Raw genomic sequence first — 24,636 nt, forward strand, 5'->3', positions numbered from 1 at the left:
GAGATCTTTTAGCGACTTTAAAGGAAACATGAAGTCATGAACAGCAGTGAAATGGAGCAACAACCAGGCAGCGACGCCAGCAACAGATTTGGAGAAGAGAAATATTCCCCATACATGCTCTTATTTAAGAGAAATGTTTGATGTCTGTTCCAGAAATCATTTATGACCAACATGTCATAAATCAGAAAATAATTAAGTAAATAAAGGAGTTGAATCGGCAAACTTTTCCAACTTTTTTTTTTTTGTACAATTCTGCATTTCTACATAAGCATGTGTTTACTTTTGCCACCTCTGCTTTTCACCCTACTTTACAAAACCGTCTTTTCCTCTTCCTGGTTTCTCAACTGAGATGGCGCTCCCCCTGCCTCCACCCCAACACAAACCACCAACCCCCGACCCCCCACACAAAGCCACTGGTGCTTCCGCATGGAAGTGAGATGGGGGTGGGGGCACGAGGCAGCTTTTCGACTTCACATGTCCCGCGGGATCAGATGAAAGCACATGGCTCGCCTTATAAGATCTCTCGCCTCCTATTCTCAGTACTAATGATACATGAACCAATCGGAATGGGTTTGGAGCAGGTAATAGAGAAACAACATTTCAGGCTGCTTTTTATTTTGTGAAAATTAAAACTTGTGCAAAATATCATCTGTGCAGGACAGTTCAGACATGTTGCAGTGCCATTACTCAAATTACATCCCCTTCTCCGCCCATTTCTGTACTTTCTTTCTAAAATGGCCTACCATAGCTAAGCTCCTCCCACATCAGGGGCCCATCAGCCCAGGGGGTCCCTGTTTTGTTCTTCCTACAGAGGCCTTACTGGCCATTGTCTCTCTTGTGACCCGGGATCAACTGAACTCACCTCGCCTGACGACGGTCTATTCTGCTTTGAATCTTAACATTGGACCAAAAAAAAAAAAAAAAAAAAAAAAGATTAAAACAAATAAAGTATTTTTGTGTTTTCCAAGAAATTGTATTGGTGTTTATGTTGTTCCATTGATTTTGGTCTTAACAGAGTATAGAATAGTTCTTAAAAGGGAAGACAATCCAAAACGTTTCTTTCCAATAATATGTCATATGTTCTCACTAGTCTAAACACAACATTCTGATTAATATTATGTTTGTGAAATATGAATTAAGCAGCAAAATCCACACATTTTCTTTCCATCTCAGGGGTGGCCATTTTGGATTAAAAAAATGGGTGCATTTTGCTGCTTTATTTATACTGTATTGCACAAAAGCAATTCAGGCTGCAGGGAACATAATATTGTAAAGAAAAAAAATCCCTTTCACTAATACGTATCTACACTTACAGGCCATTTTATTTAACAAAAAAAATGCTAATAATAACTGCAGTTATCTTGTGTTCAATGTTAAACGTAGCAACACAAAGCCAAAGTAGACCCGCAATCATCCCAAGTGAGAGAGCGTCCCTGGTGACCGAGAGGCTCATGGAAGCTGACAGGTTGAAAATGTGTCGCATGACGTGGCTGAGGGAGCATGAAACGTGTTCATCCATGGATGGTGTGCATGTTGCCACAGGAGAGACTGTGAGACAATCAAGCGCTGGCTGTTTTTTATTTATTTATTTTTTTATGACAATCATTAAAGAGAACTTGATGCCGCACGTGGGTGTGGATGAGAAGTTTATGACGCCGCAGTGAGCAAAATCATTTTATTTTATTTTTTTTATCACTGTTTGAAGTCCCAAAAATGTTGCACAAATGAGCATGATTCCTGCAAAAAAAAAAAAAAAAAAAAAAAAAAAAAAATATATATATATATATATATATATATGAATATATATATATATATATATATATATATATATATATATATATATATATATATATATATATTTTTTATATATTTTTGATCATGTCCATCATCACCAACCTTATTTTTTTGTGGTGTTAATTTACATTTAAATGTGCCGTTCTTGAAACTTACTGACTTCAATCTTATGATTGACTCAAACACTGATAGTGGCTGTAGCGCCACACCCATTCATATGGACCAATTAAAAAATGAAATATATATTTGTTCTTTCTCAAAATTCCCAGAATGGGGAAAAGCTGTTTGAAAAAATAATAATAAAAAATATACTATTACTAATGATAATGTTAACGCTTCATTTTATAAATGCACATTAATACAGTCCAAAAGGGAAAATTGCCCATCATATCCCATTCATATAATTATGTTTTGCTGGCAAGTAAATATTTTAATATACAAGGGACCCTTCCTTCCGGTCCGCAAATCTGTTAAGCCTAACATTTCACAGAGAAGCTCACAGCATGATGCTACTGAGGGCAGACTGACATTCAATTTTCCTTGCACATCATTAGAAGTCAAGTAAAAATACATGCACTCGAAGCAATGTCACACTTCTAATAGCACCCAAAGGAAAGCACAAACACTATTTGTCTTCTTCAAAGCTTTGTTCTTCACCTAACATGGGAAATTGCTCCTTTAACTTCCTGCTGCTTGTCAGATTGGCTGTCATTTACTTTTACTATTTCAGTGAAGGAAATGTATTAATTAATTCTGTCACATTTTGTGCCTTTCTTTCCCCTTGTGTGATTTAAGTTTTATTATTTTATTTTTTCCTGCTTTTGTTTCTTTCTTGGATTACTTAATGCTTTATGATTGTGCCGATTAGGGATCAAAAAGCATTTAGAAATCTCAAGGTAAATGCTGTAATTTAGTCTTCTATAACCATGGATTCACAATAATTGCCCTGAAACCTAAAAGCTTACATCCCATTGAGAGGTGAACATTTGTAAAGCTAACAAATGTTGATTTCACGTCAGGATCGCAGTTTTTCATAAAAGTCCTATAAACATTTAACATCTTAATTTTGAAAATGCAGAAAATTTGTTGTGACCAGGAAATTTTGAATGTGTTCCAAATTTACTGCCAAGACAATTAAAGACTCTTTAAAACCATTAAGACTGTTTAAAGAACCATTAAGATTGTTGAGAAAACAATTAGGAACACTGCGACCTTGAATGAACCCTGACGTGAAATCAACATTTGCTAGCGTCGCAAACATTAATTCCTCAGTGGGATATGTGGTATAAAAATATGCACTGACGGCAAAATATGTCAAAATTTTTGACAACTTGAATAAAAGCCACAAATTTAAAATTTTATTTCACCTAAAACAATTTCATACAATTTTTTTGAAGTTAATAGAAAATGAATATGAATGTACATAAGTAGTGGAAAGTTTCAACAATTTGTGTAACATCAGACAAGGTATATTTGTAATAAAAAATAATAATAATTCATTTGAATACATACATTACATACACACAATATTAAAAACAGCTTCAATTACAAATCAGAATATGCAAATAATTTATTTACGTGTAATTGTGAACCAATTAGTCCCCCTGTATGTTTCTTTCTGATTGTCTCTTCTCACAAAAAGAATCATGATATGAAGCAAGTTGAATGTTTCCTCCAACTAGCTAATAACGTTATTAGCAAGGGGGGGAAAAAGAAACCAAAATTACACTTTATAGTAAATGTTGGTTGGGCTCTGGGGCGTTATCTCCTTAACAATGTACACAGGGGGTCCGTATTCGCCGCTCACACGCTCAAAATGTCGACAGAGTCTGCTGTCGGGGGCCTGCAGAGGAAAGACGATCTCGCTGCGGTCCGAGCCAACGTTGTCGCTGCTGATGCTGTCCCGCTTTGGCACAGCTAAAGTGTTGAGGGACACAGACGCAGACTGCTGCCTATCTGGGACACAGCGACGGCACTTCCACAGCACGGCCGACGGGATGAGGAGGAGGAGGAGGACGATCACACAGGCCGAGACAATCCATATCAACAGTCCTGGCTGCGAGCCACCACTGCCACCGGGGTTGAGCTGCCCTGCTTCTGAGCCCGCGTCTGTCAGGGGCAACAGGACACAGAGAGGGGAAAAGAAACTGAGATAAAAGAGTGAATCGGAATGAGGGATGGGGACGTTCAGTGGTTGTGACGTGTGAACATGCGATTCATTGTGAAAAGTGGAGCCTGAAGGCACTTATCAAAGGGCTGGACTGAGGATGCGCATGCAGACTCATATTTGCTCAAGGCCAATCAACCAGAGGGCTTCCGCTTGAAGAAACACATCAATACAAAGCGTAAAGTCAAAACTAAACAAAGGCGACAGACAAAGATGGCGGGCGAGGGAACCTGTGCTGTTGCTCATATTTTGTACAAATTTGCGATTTGGTAGCATGACTTCACAAGCTCTCAAAATAAATGTGTCTGCACATACACTAAACTAAATAAACTAAATTCATCACACAAAATTCTTTTTCTTAAATGTGAAGTCAAAGCAAACATTTTCTGTAATAATACGAGAAAAATCCCACCATTTTTATCCATCTCAGAGGGCTGCCATTTTGCCACCTTTGGACTGAAGGTGACAACAACCAATCACAACTCAGCTTCAGAAAACAGTTAAGCCATGATTGGTCGTTGCTTTAGCACTTAGCATTTGTGACATCAAGTGACAGCAAGTGGCAAAATGGCTTCCTGATATGGATTAAAAATGGCTGTTTTTTTACTGCTTACAACTCATTCTACAAACAATGATAATACTAATAACTAGACTAAGTGCAATTTCTGGAGAAATTGCGTGGGAATGCTGAAAGCTGAATGCGAAGATTTGAATACATGTGGAATGCTTATAAAGTAAATTGAGAGATATATTATGAAATTATGACCTCCTGGTTACTGGACAATGCATTTTACCAACTGTTCCACCGAGCAGTATCAGACACCTGGTAATGATGATAAGTTGTATGTATGGAAGTGGGCGCGGAAAGTGTACTTAGAAAAAGTTCAATGTCTGTCCCATTGAAAATGAATGGGGAAAAAGTTTATTTTAAACGTTAAATTGTGCAAATACTGTAAGTAATGTGGAATCAGACAATACGGTATATACCCCGGGAGGCGTAAATTTTTGAAGCTAGTTGAAATTTGAACAGTGTATATTTTGTGATTATGTGAGAGTTGTTACGTGGCAAAAAATGTGGAGAATAAAAATCACAATAACATACGTGGGAATCCTCATTCCCACGAATAATATGAAGAAGAAGAAGAAGAAGAAGAAGAAGAAGAAGAAGAAGAAGAAGAAGAAGAAGAAGAAGAAGAAGAAGAAGAAGAAGAAGATCGCAACAGACTAATACCGTATATAGGCTATTTGTGGTTTTGGGCCTGAAATGACAAACATCTAAAAATGTTACAAATCTGTGTAAAATACTGTTTGTGAAAATAGAAAACATGTAACAGAATGTGTTCAGTCTGGCCATGCACAAGGGTGTCATGACCAAAACAACAATGAAGGACCGCAGCAATATTGTTGTGGTTGCGCTGCTCATGATAATGACTGTCATCACACTTCTCCGCCGCTATTCACATTCCTTACACTCTCCATGTTCGAAAGTCACACATACACTGAATGTTTTGGATTGGAGGATAGTGAGGGCGAGCAGTCAGTTACCATGTCCTGGAATTCTGTATATATTTTAAACCCCATCAGATGATCTTTTCAGAAATATAAAAGGGAACAAAACATTCTGTTTTTACTACATCAGCGTTGTGTAACAGGTTCTCTGGAAAAGCACACCAGATTTGAACAGTAGTAGTCGTAGTTAACCAGCCGGGACATCTGTGCTGCTTTTTCATGGCATCCAACACTAAAGTCAGAGGGCAGCCATCTTGCATTGCCACTGCTCGTGACAATTTCTGTTACTTTTTCGCTGACAAGATTGTTGAGCGTTCCAAATTAGACAAGGGTAGAGTTAGCTAGCATATAGCTCATCAGTTGAGCAGATTCCTTATCAGTTAGTTTTCGCTAATTTGTCTGCACAAATCTGCTCTCAGTCTATTCATCAAATGGAATTTCTCTCCTTACTGCGGCCAACAACCACATGCTAACAATTAATGAGATCCCGTTCTCCTTCAATGTTGGTCGTTAGCGTGCCTTATACTCATTAGCATCAGAGCTGCCTTCAAGTACTACAAAGACGCTAATAATATCCATCCATCAATTTTCTACACCAGTTTTCCTGTTCGTGGTCTCAGAGAGCTACAGCCAACTAAAATCCAAAGGTGTACCAATGCTACAGCCATTTGTAGAGCCACATATAGAGATTGACATCCACTTCCATTCACACCACATTGAGTGGGAACTGAGGAAAACCAACCGCCCCAAATGAAGGCAAATGGCACGAAGTCCAACTGAGCCATTACTATGCAGTGGAATAGGGAAATTAATGGCCTAGTTTAATCACTTGAGTAACTCGAGGAAGAAGTGAAAAAGCCATTAGTCAACATCCTTAAAACTGCCAGTGAACAACTCAATGAATTATGATCACTAATGACTTCAAAACTTAAGACCAAACATGAGGACAGTGCATCTTCAGTCCTATGATTTTATATTTTATATGCATTAATTTTCCGTCCTTCTTTAACACTACTTAAATGAAAAATGATTACGTTTTAAGAAATGCAATTTTAATTGAAATATCGAACTTGCCAGTTTTGTTCTTGGTACCATTATCTCTAGCTCCATCCTTTGCTTTCGGTTTTAGTTGTGTAGGTGAAAATCTGGTTGGCGATTCCTGAAGTGTTGATCGAGGACCTGACGAACCTGCAACGTCAACACATCAAGAATGAAAGGACAGAAATGTCAACTCTTAGTAACATGAAAGGTGTGTTAATTGGAAAATGGTTATTTTGAATAAATAAATAAAATTGACCAATATGACTTTCAAGATCAATAAAAATCAATCAAAAAACAATCCTTGTTCACATTACATGACTGATTACAACACTTTCAATATCCTTTGAAAACAATGTGGGACATGTTCCTTTGATTTAGTTCTCAAAAATATTACTTTGGGTCTTTTCAGTAATTACGAACTAAAATGACTTTTGTGCTCGCATATTCCATCTCACACTGCATGCACTTTATTAATAATGGATAGCTACTAACTTCAGTGAAAGTTCAATTCCAAGGCAAAGGCACAATTCTTTCTTTTTTAAATGTGACGTCTTAAATGCCAATGACTCATTAATGGACATTAATATATGCATACATATAACTCAAAATGACAACTAAATCTTTTTAGTTGTTTCTGTCTGCTTTTAAAATGTTTGTTTGTGTTTATGGTGTTTTCTAAATGCAACATGAAAGCAAACCCGTGTTTGCAAGATCAGTTGACAAACACACAAAATGCTGAATTTTCATGTTGAAGTCCAACTGTTCAATTATTCATATGAATAATATTGCAAAACTGCAGTTTGGGGCTTCAACAAATTCTTCGTTTCTCAGCATTTAGTTGCACACACAGACTGGTGTGACTAATATTTGGAAAAGGTCTCAAATGAAGCATCATATGAAGAAACATGCAATTGGTCCAGGATTTATATTGGCATAAAACTAAGTTATGCGTCTTCTGTGTGCGATTAGCCAACATTGAAATAAAAGCAACAAATATTTATACTTGGGTGCAATGTAATCAAAATGGACCATCAGTGACGTTGTTGTTGTTGGGTGGGGGGGAATTATTGACTGCGACATCCAGTCGAAATGATTGCATGCAAAGGAGGTACTGATGGTGTGTAGCAGTTAGAGGTTTGAAGTAGGGATTTGAGATTATTTATGACAGCAGTCTGCAGGAGTCGAGCGGATGGCCGAGATGATCCAACCCTTTAGGAGGCGCTGATATCATTATATTCCATTTTGATCAATGGAAGCTAACAATTTGTTTCAAATTGCTAGTCAGGAATACATGCTGTACACGCCCCCCATTTTTCTTGTCTTATGTGATGTTGCCATGCTTCCAAACATAACCATCTAAAAGGTCTTACTTTGTCCGACTCTCAGCACCAGCTTCATGGATTTGGTCCTGCACACGCCTCCATTAGTGTTATCCAGACTTTGCAGCGAGCCTGTAGATGTGGCTGATACAGAGCGCAAGCAAGCATGGTTACTCCAACTGAAGCTATTGTCAAAGAGGATTATCAGGCAGTGATAAGAGTTTTGCCAGTTGCTAAATGTTGCATCACTTTTAGGAAGGAAAATGCAGATGTGCACACAAATTGCAGAAAATACTGCCACTGCTCCCACAACATTAGGTACATGTAAGCCATTTTTCTGTTATTTGATATTTTTTTTAATATTGTTGTCCTCAACAAGCTACCTTAGGAAACAAAAGCGCAACATCTTTGACAACTACTTGATAATTCAGCTCATACGTCGCAAATGAGTCATGACGTCAAATATGACTATATATCGTAGTACGATACAAAAACATCTACTATACAATATAACGCTCTAGAATTTATATTGTTTTGGATTTCATTTACTGCCACTCCATATAGTAGCCACTGTATACTTTCTAATTTGTCTCTCATGTGCATCTCTTATTTACAGACTCCTTTCATAGAGCGCCCCTAGTGTTCAGAATGAGACACTACAGTCGGTTAAACCAAGGCCTCCAGGCCAAGCTGGCAAATTGTGTTCCTAAAACTCAATTTTGGATATATTTATGTTTTCATTTATTTGTATATCTCGTTTATATATTTTAATGTATTATGAAAAAAAAAAAGTTTCATAAATAGAGTACAGAGAAAATCGGCATTCATTTCATGTAATTGTAAGGAAAAATACTAAATTGGGCTTTAAAAAAAAAAACCCCAAAAAAACCACCTATATTAGGATGTCAGGTTATGACCATATTAAACATCACTGACATCACAAGTAAAAGTGTATTTTGATTCTGAACATTTCCAACATGGCGTCAAGTCACAAGCACTCTTGAGGTTTGGCTATATTTCATGCGAAACGATTATACCATAGCTACTTACAACACTTTATTTTTAACTCAAAGGGAAGGAATACTTCCAATATGGAGAAACATCTTTTTTACTTTCGTATCATGAAATGATATATATTGTATAATGATAACGGCATCAATATTATATATGATGTGTAATATTTACTCCTGAGTATGATAGATAGATAGATAGATAGATAGATAGATAGATAGATAGATAGATAGATAGATAGATAAAATTGGCAAAATTGTAATCTAACTTGTTTAGATACAGTACATAAACATAGAGACATAAATGAACCAAAACCCTGGAAGCTGTAGCATTTTTGATTAAATAAATTATCTCCATAAATTATTTAACAAATAAAATTTTTATTTGACAGTTGATGGTTGCGCTAAATAAACTTTCAGCTCAAGATGCGAAAGGGTTTTGGAATCAACTCAATCCGTGTTGCTTTACAATATCAAGAAGGAAAAACACACCAAGAACTCTCTGTCACCCCATTCGCAAGCGCACACACTCACGCGTCCACACAAAGACCAATACACAAGTACACACTTGTTAGGAGCATTTAGGTCAGATAACAACATCGCGCAGGCAAGACGCCACGTTGCCATGAAAGCTCGCGTCAAATCTGCCTGATGCTGTAAAAGCCTTGTGTGATTTGGGGCATGTAAGCCCTCAGAATGGCACTGTCCTGCCAGAGCCGAACGAGTGCGCTGTCAGAGCGGGGCGAGGCGGGGGAGGCTGTGTGGTCACACTTGTTCACTATCTTGTGCATCACTTGTCACTAAGATGCGCTGCTTCTACTGACAGCAGTCCGATAACGAGGCCACGGTTGCGACTCTCACGCCAACTGACAAATTGAGAGGGCGATGGCCTCTTGTTGGATCAAGATGGGTGGCTGATTGTGTGGAAGGGTGTGCGGGATGATGCTACAACAAAAAATAAAAAAGCCATCACACCTGTAGGACTCAAACAGGTGGTTGTGCCAATGCGAAGATGCTCACCTACCCACAAATAAGTTAGGGAAAGTGCAATTAATCGTAAATGACAATTTAGCTTCCCACACAGTACATTTCGTAGAGTAAATTTTACTCTTTAAAAAAAAAACAACAAAAGACTATATTTGGTCCCACTCTAAACAGAGTTTTGACTTGGAAGAGAGTAAAGTAAATGCACAAAACAACAACAAACACTCAAGAGTTGAGGAACAATCCCACAACCTTCAGAATGGAAGACTTGACTCTACCAATTGAGCTATGCTAGTCTTATTGCTAGCTAACATATTGTTGGTGTGTCCAAAAGGAGACCAAAATTTGAAGTATGAGGATCTTAAGAACATTATAATTCACGAGAAACGAATTACGTGAAGATTCAGAACAGGATGGTGCATTTGCAAGTTCCCACTGTTGTCAAAATACCCTGAATGCACCGTGTTGCCTGCGCCGCAAGCCTGTGATGTTTTGTGAATCTGACGTCTCTGAATTGGCTTAAGCTGTTTAATGGCAACCCAGTTGGAGTTTACTGTAAAATTAACACACAATAAAAAAACAACAACATATATATACATGATTCGTCTTAAAAACATCGCCAGTGACAATGCTAAAGTCAAAGTAAATCCCATTGACATAACGGAAAATTAGCATCAACGTCCGGGAGTGATATTCCTTCAAGTAACGAATATTTACACACAAGCGCTGAAAACATAACAATACTCAAAGGTATATAATCTTCCCAATCTGTGAAAAACAAGTTATTTTCATAGAGATAAATCACAATCGTCTTCTTCTCTTTTTATGTCATTTATGCGTGTGTGTGCGCCACGGCACCACACTGCCCCTAAGAGGCCAACACGCAAACAGTCAGTATTTATGTATATTTATTGCTTGTTTTTTTTTTAAGTAAATTTTTATTTTCCTTTGATACTGTTTTAATTTCTTGTTGTTCTTTCAAGTTAGGGTTTTCAAGTCAAGTTTCCAAGGAATTGCAGAACACCAACGCACATGTCCACATGATGTGGCACGAAAGACGATCCCTGAGGTCCCAGGTTAGCCCAGGCATACCCATCAACACGCCCCCAACCCCAAGATTAAGCGTCTTAATAATTGTGATTTAAATATCAGTTAAAAAAAAATAAAAAAATAATCATGTTTACAATTTTTTCCATAATCAGCCAACCCTAAAAGAGGGTGAATTCCACAAAATAACTTACAAGTGATGAAGTAATCCTTCCCCTTGAGAAATTCCAGACCCCACAGGTTGGGGCTAAACTCCTGGAACTTGAAGGTGAACTTAACATCCCGATGCGGCTTGTCGCAGTTCAGCAGGGGTGTGTCCTTCTTGTCTATAGTGCAGCTCTCCATCTGCCTTCGGGAGACCAAGTACACTCGGTAGAACTCCTCCTTTTCCCCCTTGGAGGCGTCCGCCCGTGGACAGACTATGTCCATCTTGTCCCCAATCTGGGGGGAGAGGACCAGACCTTGACCTGGAGTAAAGCTGTGAAGAACGATATGAGGACAATAAACAGTCAAGATAAATTCTGTTGGGGATAATTTTCTCAAAAGGGGAGGTCATTTTGAATGCTCTTAAATCGGATGGCCTTAATCAGTATGGGCTTACATGCCCCAAATCACGGATCGGGGACAGTAGTAGCTCAGTGTGTAATGCTGCTGACCTATGGGGGCCGCATCGATTGGAGGGTCAACACCCACTGCAGACAAGAAAATAAAGAATCGGGTAAGTGTTTTTTTTGTTTTTTTGTTTTGTAAAACTGCTATTGAACAGCTCTCTATAAGGCACAGTTTCCCCCAGAAAATTTGCTAAGCTTGGTGGTCCGGGACGGCCACGACAACGGCCATCCAATATGCACTACTAATCATTGCCTTGGCCTTAACCCTGAAATAGTTTACAAGCTTTGGGGTGGCCCAAATCACATCTCTACATTCAGAACCAAAATAGGATAAATCTGTCATAAGATGACAATTTTTAAAGCTGTTACATGCGATATTTTCACAATTTGGAACAATTTGGAGCAAAAAGTGTCGGATAATATTGTTCATAAAAATGAATTATCTTTATTCACCACAGTGCTAAAAAGAGAAATATTGTTAGTAATTTAATTGTAAATACTTTGCATCTTTTTCATTTAGAACAGAAAACATGTATTCGTAGTAGGGATGCACGATAATATCGGTGGCCGCTAATTATCGGCAATCATCGACCAATTTGACATCACACAGATAAACCAGATAATAGAGAAATCTGACGATAATTATCGGCAATTTGATTTCATGCAGATAAATCAGATAATTAAAAAATCCAGCAATAATTATAGACATGCCACATTGGTCCATCTGTTGTGGTTGTGGCTCATATCAATAAAATTCAGCTTCATGGTGCTTGACATCCATTGAAACATTGTGCAATGTTTATGTAATGTTTCAATGTATTTGTTAGACTTATAGTAGCACTGTATTCAAGTTAATTTTGCAAAAAAATGATCGGCTTACTTATCGGTTATCGACATCGGCACTTTTAAATTATTGGTTTATCGATATCGGTTGAAAATAGTATTATCATGCATCCATAATTCGTAGCAAATGTCATTTTTAGTATATGCTACTGGCCGCTTAAAAATGGATACCGGGCCACCAATAGCCCCCGAGCCATAGTTTGTGTAAAGGATGGTTGCCTTCCCCACTCCCACTCTTCAGATCAAGACAGATGGCCGCCTTGCACAAAGTGTCAACATTCACTTGGGAATCTGTTTCTGTGTACTTGTATTGGGAGCGGGTCCAAAGGTTGAACCTGGAAAGTGCTTTAAAATATAACATTCTGTCCTGTTTTTGGTTAAATCAGATTGCTAAATCAATGTCCAGGTATTTTTTAAATACATTTTACTCAACATGTGTGGGGAAGGAATTTTAAAATCCAAAACCTTAAAACAAATACATAATGAGCCATAAAATAGATCATACGCATTATAGAGCAGTAAAATGTACCAATAATTGCACAAAGATAAACACCAGAAAAGTGCAAGAAAGTACCCACTTTGTGTTGGCGCTGCTCCAGAGGATGGAGTCCAAAGTGATGGCCCGACATGAGCTCATGACGACGACCAGCAGGATGACGGCAACGTCGTCTCTCCATGGGATTCTTCTCCCCATCACGGGACAAAAGCCACGCGCGGGCTCGCTATCATAACACGCAGCTGGGACAGGTCAACGTGCGTTGCCTGTGCAGGTGTGCGCGTGGCGCCTTCAGGTGCATCCTGCGGGGAGATGCCATGAAGTTGCAGCCGCAAGTTCATGAAACCTTCCACATTGGGACGGGAGGAATTGGCGAGAAAACGTCGCGTGACCACGTTCAGCCACCGAGGACTGAGATTGTGTGGAGTGGAGCAGCTCAGCCATCAGCTGAGCGGCCGGGCCGCCGGCCCGCCCCTTTGCCGGCTCGTGAGTGGAACGGCGGCCCGGGTTGGTTGGCGCATTTTAGACACGCTCGCGTCACATTGGATACTTGGAAATAGTACAGGACCCAGTTTTTGTCATGTATAATTTAATTTAAATCTGCAGTTGTCGAGATTCATTCACGGGATTGAAATTTATTACAAGACAGAGTAACATATTGTTTATTTGAATACGTGCTTACATCATCTTATTAAAAGAAAAGTCAACCCCCACAAAAATTAATTAAGGAGCAAAATCCACCCGTTTTTTTTTTTTTTTAATCCACCTAATTTTCCTAACAAAAAATAAAGATAAACATAGTAGTACACAATTTTTTGTTCATTGACTCAAAAAAGGGTAGCGGGGAGCAATTTTTTCAAATCAATATTGTTCTAATATTGGCTAAATGGCATTTACGCAAATGTCGATACGTTAACCAGGGAGACCTAATTTTTTCATGTTTAAAAATGAAGTTAAACAATATATTAAATGTATTGGACACTCCACAAACAAGAAAGCAAGTAAAACTTTACATTTATGTGAGATTTTGGTAGAAGTTTCTTTTTCCTGCGTATTTGTCTTCCCCTGGCTTTGATACTGTTTTGTATTATTGTTTATTCAATTAAAAAAAAAAAACAAGTGGTAACCAGGGGTGGCCATTTTGCTACTTGCTGTCGACCGAAAACGACATCACAGTCGCTCAGGGCTCAGGTCGGCAATGACCAATCATGGCTCACATGTTGTCTGAAGCTGAGCTGTGATTGGTTGTTACCTGAGCCCATAGCAACTGTGATGTCATTTTCAGTCGACAGCAAGTGGCAACATGGCCACCCTAACTCGTATTCCACAAACGCAATATTAATCAGAATGCAATGTTTACCCAGTGGGGGCGTATAAAACTTGTTATTGTGAAGAAAATCTTTGACTTCCCTTTTAAGATCCAATACATGTATCACAGTGCAATGTTTCTCAACCTTTACTGAACCAATATTTTCATTGGGGAAAAAATGCACACCACGAAACAAAAATGTCACAAATCTATTGTATGTACACTGTACACAGAATTATTAATGATCTCATCTTATTTTACTCACACATTCAAATGAGAAATCTGGGCCTGTTTAATTTAACACAAAGCTATTACTGTTTTCTATTGTTGGAACGGCAACAGGTGAATACACAAGTTAATTGGAACTTCTGCTTTCTAGCTTCTTTCACAATACATACTGTAACTGGCATAGATGAACAAAGATACATTATTTATAGTAGATAAATACACATTTTCAGAACTTGCATCATTTCCTGTGGCACATGTGGTTGGGAATCACATAATGTCATAGTGAACTGTGTCGCAATGTATGTTCCTGTCTTTATAAAATGAGATCTCATTAGACTGTGTAGGTGAACCTGAAGGCGTGTCTGTCGAGTGCATGATTAATGTCAATGGTGCCGCTGCAGATGACGACGTATCACTAAGAAGGACATTTGTATGTCCGTACACTGTGACCTTCAAGCGTCCACACGCACACTGAATACGCATGAAGAGTTTATTTAGGAATAAGGATTTATCATTAAATGAAGATTTCTGATTGGAATTTTTGGTGGATTGGGACAATGCTTTTAAGGAGACAATGCTGTAATCCCCATTTTCAAGGAAATCTGAACTAATGACAAAGTGGTTTAAAAGATTACATGATCTCCTGTGAGGAAAGCAAAACATCCCAAATGATGAGTGAACTGCGCAAATGTCTGTTTGTGACGTGAAGGGACATCGCTTCAAATGCTCAAGGGGCTGAACATCTTTCGCATTTAAAATTCTATGAAACTTTGGAATTTGGTGACTACAAAGAGCATGCACAGTGACATTTTGTAAACATGGACCGTACGCCTGACATTTAGTTGGTTAAAACAATCTTTAGATACATCTATATTTTATTTATGATGGTTCTAAAGCAATCCTGCTGTCACAACAGTCAACACATCTAAAATAGTCACCATAACCCTGAACACAGACGTGCAAATCCAGGCACAACAAACAAAGCACAACCCAGATTAGAATCTATTCCAACATGGATCATAAAATGTAATCCCTTTTGATTAAATTATTCACAAAGGCTTAACAGTTACATGCTAAAAAGCATCTGACAATAATGCTGGTGTCAAAAAGGAAAGTAGAGTTGCTCCATGCACTTGGTACCTTTTAGATCTTTTTTACTTCTTGCCCATATTCCTCATTAGTGGCAACGAGCTCCAGTGATCTTCTGTGAATTCTCCCAGTGTGAAGCTAATGCTAACATGGCAGGTGTCTGATGAAATCAACCCCTATCACGATTAGCATTAACCTCAATCTGGGACTTTGTGATCATCACCCACACGCCAAACTCGCTTTTACTGGAATGCTGAAAGAGATCATTTTTCACAGTCAGTATTCAGTTGGTTAAAAAAAAAAGAAAAAAAATATATAAGCAAACTGTGTCAATATTGAACAGTTCACCATTGTACTCTCTGCTTTCAACATTTTAGCATATTAAGCTAACACTTCCCTAATTAGGCGTGATGTTCATTTAGATTTGTCTTTACAGTGAAACCAAAGACAAGCAAGACATATTACAGTACTTATATTCACCCTTACATTTTTGTCAACCTTGTAAAATAATGAATTGGATTATTTGAAATATATTTTTATACATTCTATGGCACTGTTACAATGTAAAGAATGAAGAGAAACCTAAGAGATATTTTATTACACCCGGTGGATGTTAGGTATTCACTGACCTGTCTCGACGCAGCTCGACTTCCTCTTTCACCAACGGGTGCTAGTTCACCATGTCGCATCCCTCCGCCCTCTGAGCGACTCTCCAATTGTGCAGTGCATCTGAATGTGGGTGTCTTTTTCTTTTAAACATTTGTATGTGACTCATGTAAAATCCCCTTCATGAGTATCAAGAAAATTACACATCAAAACTTTGTTGTCATTCAATTGCCATTTGTCTTTTATGTAAATGCTGCCTACAGAAGTGATGTGTTTTCATTTCTTGAAATTTGCCGGCTTATTTACTGTTATAGTTGCAATGTAGGCAATGTTCTGCAGTCAATGCACTTATGTAATTAGGTCATAAAATATTCGGTAAGTGACATACAATGGTAGGCAATTATCCTCCACTAGATGGCAGCAGGTAAAATAAACGTGGATCCTCATGTTGCCTTTCGTACAACACAATAAAAATAAAAAATAAAAATGTTTCGGGTGATGAGATTTTCACATTTCAAACTGGGACGCTACAATTTCACTGAAAATATACAACATATTGTCACCAATTTAATCGGTTGGGCATTGGGGGAGTGGGAACATACACCGAATCCGATTCATCCCTTGTGTCATAACTATAGCTAATTCTAAATGCTATCTTGGTTGACAGTTCAACAGCACTAAACAAGTCAACGCACTCTCAGCTACCAAGACACTCAACTATTGGAAGCTGTCTATGGCGTTTACCTTGCACCAGTCTCGCATTGTAACATTGGAAATATGACGCCAGAAAAGCTCAGCTTAGTTGCGGCTGTATTAGGCTAGTAGGAAGTAGTTGTAGTTCCTGTATGACAAAACAAACATGAACATAATGACACAAACATGAATGTCATGGTAAGAAAAATAATGAGGTTGGCGCATGAGATTTTTGTAATGTAAAATATATGACCAGGCTCAATAAAGGTTGTGAAATACTGTTGTAATAGCACCATGAAGTTGCTGTTTACCGTCAGCTGTTTCGAGAAAAAGACATCGAAATGTCAACCCAATCTGGTGCGCAAATTTAAAAGTTGCTGCTTTGTTTATTTTTGTCTCGTCAATCATATGACAAAGTACACCCACCATTCTCTGCACTTTGTTGCTGGGTGGCAAACACATTCAATTATGCTAGCATGTTAGCATGCTAACGTTTGGCTTTGTCATGTAGCGTTAACGTGACGGCTGGTCAACGATTAAGTTCTTGGCACAACAACTACTCTGACTCCATACTAACATAAGCAAGGTAGTGCCGCTTTGGTGTGAAACGCTTGTCTAAAAATGTGTAGTGACAACCATTTTTGACAATTCAGTGTGCATTAAAGCTAATTTCTCCACATTGACACCTTTAATTGTGTCAGGTGATGAGATGAATTGGAGGAAAAAAATGTCAGTTATGGGAGTGTCCCAACATGGGGATTTTGAGAGCCACTCTTTTCCACTAAATGACTGTGAGTGCTGTGCACACAATCCTCATTAGACTTCTCAGGTCAGTGCCGCGGCGCCGTTCGCATGTGATCGCCCGACAACCAAGTCATAGCGATATGATTCCGAGAACACAAGGTGCCTCCCCGTCAACTCTCACAAGCGAGCGCCCCTCTTGCTGAGGGAACAGGTTGTCCTCATGCAAACTGTCGCCTTGCGTTCTTGATATCAACACACGACGTGGCCGTGATTGGATCAAGAAAGCAAATGTGAAAAGAGATGACATAATAGTTGAATGGTTGTCATGAGGGGGTGGGGGGAAGAGTAGTCAAATCAAGGGGAACCCCCGTGATGTGGAAATTCACAACTGAGGTTTAAATTTTTTTAATTATTTTTTTTATTTACTACTTATTGTCATTCCTTTTGCTGTTTGCACAGAATTAGTTAATTAATTAATTAATTAATTAATTAATTAATGATTGAATGATTGAATGAATGAACTCATGCCCTTTTGGGTGAATTATTGTCTGAATTAAAGTTTTCATTCCATACTACTCACAATGGTGCCAATTAGAGACTCCCTGCGGGGTTGCCGCACAATCGACACTGATGGCAACCGTTCAACAACGTCTCCACGACCACTAACGGCCCTGACACTAACACAGACAGGAAGTCAACCAACGTTTTAAATAAGGATTCTAAACTTTGTAAAGAATTCAAAATTAGGGCTTCAAGCCTATGTTGGGGCTTCGAATTAGGTTTTCAAGTTGCGGGTTAAGTGAGAGTTAGGGTTTTAAATTATGGTTTCAACCTTGTTTATGGTTTCCGGTAAGGATTTGGAGCCTGTGTTGGGGTTTCAAATGAGTTGGAGGTTCCAGTTAGGGATTTTAAGACAAGGTTAGGGTTTCATGCCTGTGTACGGGTTTCAAATTAGAGTTTTGTCATTCGGTTTTGGATAAAATAAAGGTTTCAAGACTGTGATAGGATTTCAAGAATTGGTTAAGGTTTCATCTTAGGGCATTAAGTAAGGGTTGGGATGTTAAATTAGGGTTTCAAACCTTGGTTATGGTTACAAATTAAGGTTTGGAGCCTGTGTTGTGGTTTCAAATATGAGTTGGAATTTCAAATTAGGGTTTCAAGCCAGGGGTAGGCTTTCAAGACTGTAGTGGGGTTTCAAATATGGATTACAAAGCTGAGTTAGGGTTTTAAATTACTGTTTCTCCCCATCATCTATAGTATTATTAGATGAGAACGCACAAGTGAAAGTGCACTGTAGAATTTAACTGCAAAATTCTTGACAACTTTCTTTTGCTTTGTTTTTTTGTTTTTTTCAAAACTGTGTTTGTGTGCATCACTCGTTTTTTGTTGTTGTTGTTTTTTTCCATGTGGGCAACATATATGACGTTACACCGTTTTCCCGTCATGTGCAACTTTAATCTCGACAGGCATACAGCTGATATGATCTGATAACATTTCACCTGCTCTCTTAGGGACACGTGTAGCAGCTGAAGGGGAAAAATATATTTGCTTTCCTTTCTTTTTATCTCAACAAGGCAATCTTTTTGCTGTGCATCATTTCACCATGCAACTAATATCTAGAAACACACTATGAGCAACAAAGTGCATTAAATAAGAACATCTTTCATTCTGTGACATAAAACCATTCGGTTTCCCCGATTTAAACCCGACGTCTAAAATTAGCCGATTTAAAGGAAGTGTGGGTGGTCTTCAGAGGGGAAAAGTGTAATGCTGCTCACGATTCGGTTACACGATTGAAAGATATACTGAACTGTATTGTGTGTTTGGACAAATTAGATGTTGTTTCTCTTATGATTACGAAGATTAAATCCAATGCATATTTTTTTTTCAGCAAATAAATCCAACACTTTTATTGACGTTGTCATAGAAGCAAACACAAACAAGTTGATGGTATAACTATAGCCTACAACTTCATGAACTGTGTTGAATCGGATTTAAAACTAAAATAAAATAAATAAATCACTGATGACGTTAATGAGCATCAACAGAGCTCAAATATTTCTGGATCATTTTTGTTCCTGTAAAACAAAATTTTCATTAAAAAAAAAAAAAAAATCAAACCAACTAGTATGACGTAAAATACTTGAATGAATAATATGAATAAAGAAATAAGTTTCATCAAAATATCTTATCGAAAATTGTCTTTAACATTTCAAAATATTTAAAAGAAATCCAATTACATTTATCAGCTAAACATTAGAAACATTATTTCACCATCTTTTGTAACTTCAATATATATATATATATATATATATATATATGAAGTAAAATAAAAAATGATCTCATATTATTTCCCCCAATCATGAATATTAGTTTGCATAGTTTGCATTTAAAATCACTTTATTTTTAATTTTCCTTCATTTTGTCCATATCATCATCATTTCATGCTTGTTATTCAAAATGTTACATTTTGTTTCTTTGCTGGAAGTAAACCCACAAGTCGCTTAAAACAAAACAAAACAAAACAAAACAAAACAAAACAAAACAAAACAAAACAAAACAAAACAAAACAAAACAAAACAAAACAAAACAAAACAAAACAAAACAAAACAAAACAAAACAAAACAAAACAAAAAAGAACAGTTAGGGGGATTGGAAAAGTTGCAAAGATTGGAAGACAACTGTACTTTTGTAAACATGCTCCTCTCTGTTTGCAGTCATATTTTTAGTGGAAGCAGTGCACATAAGCAAAAACTATCAAAGTGAACTCAGGTGACTTTGGTTCCTTTTTTTTTTTTTTATTAAAACGGTGTCATGAATATTAAAAAAATAAAAAATAAATCCCATGGCATTAAGTTTCAACGTTGTGTTTAATTGGTTTTAGTATTATGAAGGGCTCCTTGGAAATCTCCTGTTTAAGGGGTCTCTGCAACCAAAATGTTTGAAAACCCTTTTGTAAATGAATTGTCATAAATTGGTTATACAATGTTCTAATATGGAATAAACATTGGTTGCTATAATTTGAGCTGAGTGGGGAAAAATAATCAAGAATATTATAATAATGATAATAATAATTGTTTTGTTTTGTTTTGTTATTAAACTGTTAGTGTGGATGTTTCTCATTTCAAAAATTGTCATTCAGAAATGTCACGCCCTGCTTTACATGCTGTACACATGCATGAAAATAAATGAGTTGTGGTGACATCTACAGGACAGCATCAACTATTGCATGAACCCAATCCATTTTTTCCCCACTTGTCAAAGCAAGTTGACATAACTCGTTTTGATTCATTTGATCTTAGGTTAACTTGTCAAAATCCATCAGTTTATATCCATCTCAGAGGGCGGTCATTTTGTCATTTGCTGTCGACTGAAAATGACGTCACATATGCTCAGGTAACGAGCAATCACGGAGCAAATGTGATGTCATTAATTTAAAAGAAATGGTGGATTTTGCTGCTTAACTCAAATGCAAACACAATATTAAACAGCATAGTGCATAGACTGATTTTTGGTTTTCTTCACCTTAAAAATGTCAAACATTTCTAAACAAGAAAACAGTGTAATGGTGGTTTTACTTGTCTGTCTCACCCACCATTTTAGTTTTTTTTATTTTTATTTAAAAATGTTTTTATTGGTCTTTTAAAGCGGTGGCAGTTACCATCTTGCTGTCATGCAATGCAATGTGGAGTGATGACATATTCATGGTAAAATGTAAAAATGCAAATGATTTGTAAATTTATTGTAAAAATGATTAGTAAAATAAATAAATAAATAAATGAATAAATAAATAAATAAATAAATAAATGTGTTCAATGCTTCAAGTGGTCTTGGGAGTTACTCTTCTTGCGTGCAACTTTGAAATGCTTGCAATCTTTATACTTTCCATCAGCCCAAAACTTTGCACTTGGCCAAATGATCAGGTCTACTTGTGTTGGAGAGGAAAAGAAAACATACGATTGGTGACTAATTGGATGTGAATACACATTCATAAGAGGATGCCTGTGACGCAATCACACACAGGAAGGAGAGAGAAAGAAAGAGAGAGAGAGAGAGAGAGAGAGAGAGAGAGAGAGAGAGAGAGAGAGAGAGAGAGAGAGAGAGAGAGAGAGAGAGAGAGAGAGAGAGAGAGAGAATCTTAATCGTCAATCGAGACTGTCTTTCTTTCTTTATCTCAGCATCTCTTTAAGACTCACACCTAAAAGCAGGTAAGGCACAAATCTTTCATTTGCACATTTCAATTTGGATCGTCGCTGGCTTTTAGAGGTCACACAACAGGGGTTAATGTGTGTTCAACAAATTGACCCCTTAGCAAATGTACAGCACAAACAAACAAAAAATGATTAAGTATGCTATTTTGTTGACCAAAGTAGGTGTGACTGCATGTGTTGTGTTCCCATGCCCACGGACACAAAAACAGGTGAGGTGTAGGTGCATGTTTGAAGACACCCTCAAGGCAGATTGGGCTCCAAGAAGTAACATTCTTGTCTATGTAGTCATGACTTTGTACTAGAACATCTAAGTGTACAACACATAACATGTTTAGTTCTTAATGACTTTTGATTGAATCTTACAGTGAAACCGATCTGACCGCACTGTATAAACTCGTTATGTTGTATAAATACCCTATTAGAATCTACATCTTCGAGGTATACAAGATGTAGTTACGCTCAAGTTTATGGTACATAAATGCAAGAAAATAAATCCACCTAAACTAGATAAGTGCAAAGTGAGTACTTTTAAGATTTTAGACCATTCCGTTTGCACAAAGAGAAGTTTATGGTCCATATGGTCTGGGCGTGATGCGGAAATGTTTGGAAAGTTGCACAAGAAAGCCACGCTCATATGCAATCTTGCTTTTTGTTCATGTTACATGCCAGTGAGTCAAGTGATTGGCATTTGTAAAAAGAGATGAATAAAACACATCAAACTTGTCATGAAATGTCAGTTTTTATCCAACCGTTTCAGCATCATGACGCCCTCAATGGCAGCAATGAACGGAACACACCAAGTGGAACAACTTATGAGCGGCCCGAGCAGCTCTTGGCAGGCAGATGCAGTCAGAGGAGTCCAGATGACTGCTACCTTGCTCATTTTCCTGGTGGGTGAGGACGTACAGTATTCCCTTGATCACAAATGTCTCCTCTGTGATTGCAAGATAGCGCAGAGATCGTAAGAAATATATTGAAGTTGCTTCCGGGAACATGGTAGCCAAGTACATAAAAATAAAAAATAAAAAAACAAGTTATAACATAAAAATTCAACTCAACATCTCAAACTGTCAATAACCAAAGTGCAAAAGTGCATTTGGGGACGTAAAAACAGAACATGAACCAACCTGTCTAAGGTGAAGAAGCAGTTCCAGTCCGCCACCTCATTTAACATGGCCCATGAAAGAAAATGTTAAACTCAGGGAATTGTTCTTTTCATTTTTCCAGAAAATTCTTTATTTTTATTTTTTTATTTTCTTTATTTTTAATGAGACAAGAGACACCTGGACAAGACACAGGTGGCTGAGGGAGCTGATTGGATGACAAGCAAAGTAAAAACCCTGTCAGAGTTTGGCTTTCGACATAGGTGCTTCTCAAAATGACCTCGTTTACCCGGAATTCCCATCTCTGACCAAAACCAAAAAGCACGAATCATGTTTTCTTCAGATGGAAGTCATGGGTGGGCAGATATAATGAAAACACCAGAGGACCCAGGAATGAACCCTGTGGAACACCATAATTAGTAGTCCATGTTAAAGTGAGTTTCAGACAGTTTTGTCCACTGGCTCAAGAAAAGGACGTCCATCAAACTGCTTACCAGAATTATCCAAATGTCTTGGTAGAGTAGGAATAGATATTTGGGCGGAGCTCAGGGCTCTAGTACAACCTCATAAATTAAGAACTGTTTTAATGTTTATGCAGTATACAGATTTGTTGTCTTTTTTTTACCCCCTAAAGGTGGGCGTACCTTTAAACGTACTGGTGGTTTGGGCCCTTGCAAAGAGTCGACGCCATCTCCTTCGCAGAGGCAGCAGGGAAGAGACTCGCTCCGCCAGCAGTTTCCGAATCTACGTCCTCAACCTGGCGCTGGCCGACCTGGTGCTGATCCTGCGGACCCCGCTCATGTTGGGATACCTTGCCCACAACAACAGCTGGCCGTTCGGATTCGCCTTATGCCGCCTGGTCATGTTCCTGCGAGGTTTGGGTTTGTACGTGTCGGCCTTCCTGGTGTGCACCGTGGCCCTGGAACGCTGCCTGTGTCTGCTGAGGCCTGTGTGGGCTCGGTTGCGGCGCCCCGCCTGGGCTGTTCCGTTAGCATGTGGTTCGTCATGGCTGCTAGCCACCGTCCTGTCGGCTCCGTACCTGCACAGTGCTGTTCTGCAAGAAAACAACAATACCTACCAGTGCCTTGAAAGTGGAAAGTTTGACACGGGGCTGTTTGTCACGGAGACCGTAGCGGGTTTCATCTTGCCCCTGCTGGTGTTTTTGGGGAGCAATTTGGCAATTTTGCTCACTCTTCGGCAATCCGCGCCAATGAGTCCAACCTCTCCTTCCCCATCAGCTTCACGCAGGATGGCCAGGATGTACCAGGTGCTCTTTTTCACCATGCTGCTCTTTCTCGTTTGCTGGGTGCCCTACTTTGTATGCCGATTCCTGCGAGCCCTGGCTGAAGGACGGCCTGAGAGGGCTTCACTTTATAAAAATGCATCTTATGGAACATACATCTCTCTGTACCTCGTGTACACCAAGAGCGCCCTTAACCCCGTCCTCTACGTTTTCGCCGCGCGAGGCCTTGGCCGTGCCGTCCGAGCTTCAGTCGTCTCGACGATTGAACGACTCTTCAATGATGAGTCCATTGAGTCCATTCGCAAAAGATCAATTAAGAAGTCCCAGATTTAGAAAGGAAATAGAACTCGCACAATTTGTCTCTTTGATCAGACAAGCAATCCAGTCAAAATGTGATAGTGGCCGTTTCTCAGTCGAAAGGTTTGAGTGGGGACTGAGCCACATCTCCATTAGTGGACAGCATGTTGATAAATGCACTACTGTTTACAAATAACACATTTATGTTATTTTGCGGAACAAAAGGATAAGCTTGGTTACTTTTCTTCTTTACTGTACATAAAAGTACAATATATTTCCCTTTTGATTGATG

The 24,636-nt window shown here is 38.4% G+C and overlaps 2 protein-coding genes across 3 annotated transcripts; one reads left to right on the forward strand and one right to left on the reverse strand.

Annotated features, from left to right (window-relative positions):
• Positions 1 to 3,346: 3,346 nt before the first annotated feature.
• LOC144017712 (ephrin-B2a-like) lies at positions 3,347 to 13,319 on the reverse strand. 2 transcript variants are annotated; one of them, XM_077519571.1, is made up of 5 exons: positions 12,904 to 13,316; positions 11,066 to 11,349; positions 7,882 to 7,974; positions 6,545 to 6,658; positions 3,347 to 3,903 (listed from the first exon to the last, which is right to left on the reverse strand). In XM_077519571.1, exons 1-5 carry the CDS (start codon positions 13,017 to 13,019, stop codon positions 3,518 to 3,520), a joined length of 993 nt encoding a protein of 330 aa, XP_077375697.1. In that variant the 5' UTR covers positions 13,020 to 13,316; the 3' UTR covers positions 3,347 to 3,517. The 2 variants fall into 2 exon arrangements, with proteins under 2 accessions (XP_077375697.1, XP_077375698.1); XM_077519572.1 differs by lacking the exon at positions 7,882 to 7,974 and having other exon boundaries at positions 12,904 to 13,319.
• A 9,155-nt stretch (positions 13,320 to 22,474) lies between these two features.
• On the forward strand, positions 22,475 to 24,380 carry LOC144017719 (C5a anaphylatoxin chemotactic receptor 1). Its single transcript, XM_077519591.1, has 2 exons — positions 22,475 to 22,591; positions 23,439 to 24,380. The coding sequence occupies exons 1-2, from the start codon at positions 22,475 to 22,477 to the stop codon at positions 24,378 to 24,380; spliced, it is 1,059 nt and encodes a 352-aa protein (XP_077375717.1).
• The last annotated feature ends 256 nt before the right edge of the window (positions 24,381 to 24,636 follow it).

The sequence above is a fragment of the Festucalex cinctus genome, chromosome 4, assembly GCF_051991245.1.
Source record: "Festucalex cinctus isolate MCC-2025b chromosome 4, RoL_Fcin_1.0, whole genome shotgun sequence".
Taxonomy (NCBI): Eukaryota; Metazoa; Chordata; class Actinopteri; order Syngnathiformes; family Syngnathidae; genus Festucalex; species Festucalex cinctus.

Bases quoted from the DNA above. Each gene is read 5' to 3' on its own strand.
- LOC144017712 (XM_077519571.1), bottom strand. From the start codon at position 13,019: ATGGGGAGAAGAATCCCATGGAGAGACGACGTTGCCGTCATCCTGCTG. The intron at 7,975-11,065 runs GTAAGTTATTTT...GCTCTGTATCAG, and splicing joins GAAGGATTACTTCATCACTT to CCACATCTACAGGCTCGCTG. The intron at 3,904-6,544 runs GCAAGTTCGATA...TGCCCCTGACAG, and splicing joins TGGTACCAAGAACAAAACTG to ACGCGGGCTCAGAAGCAGGG.
- LOC144017719 (XM_077519591.1), top strand. From the start codon at position 22,475: ATGGCAGCAATGAACGGAACACACCAAGTGGAACAACTTATGAGCGGC. The intron at 22,592-23,438 runs GTGGGTGAGGAC...TACCCCCTAAAG, and splicing joins CTACCTTGCTCATTTTCCTG to GTGGGCGTACCTTTAAACGT.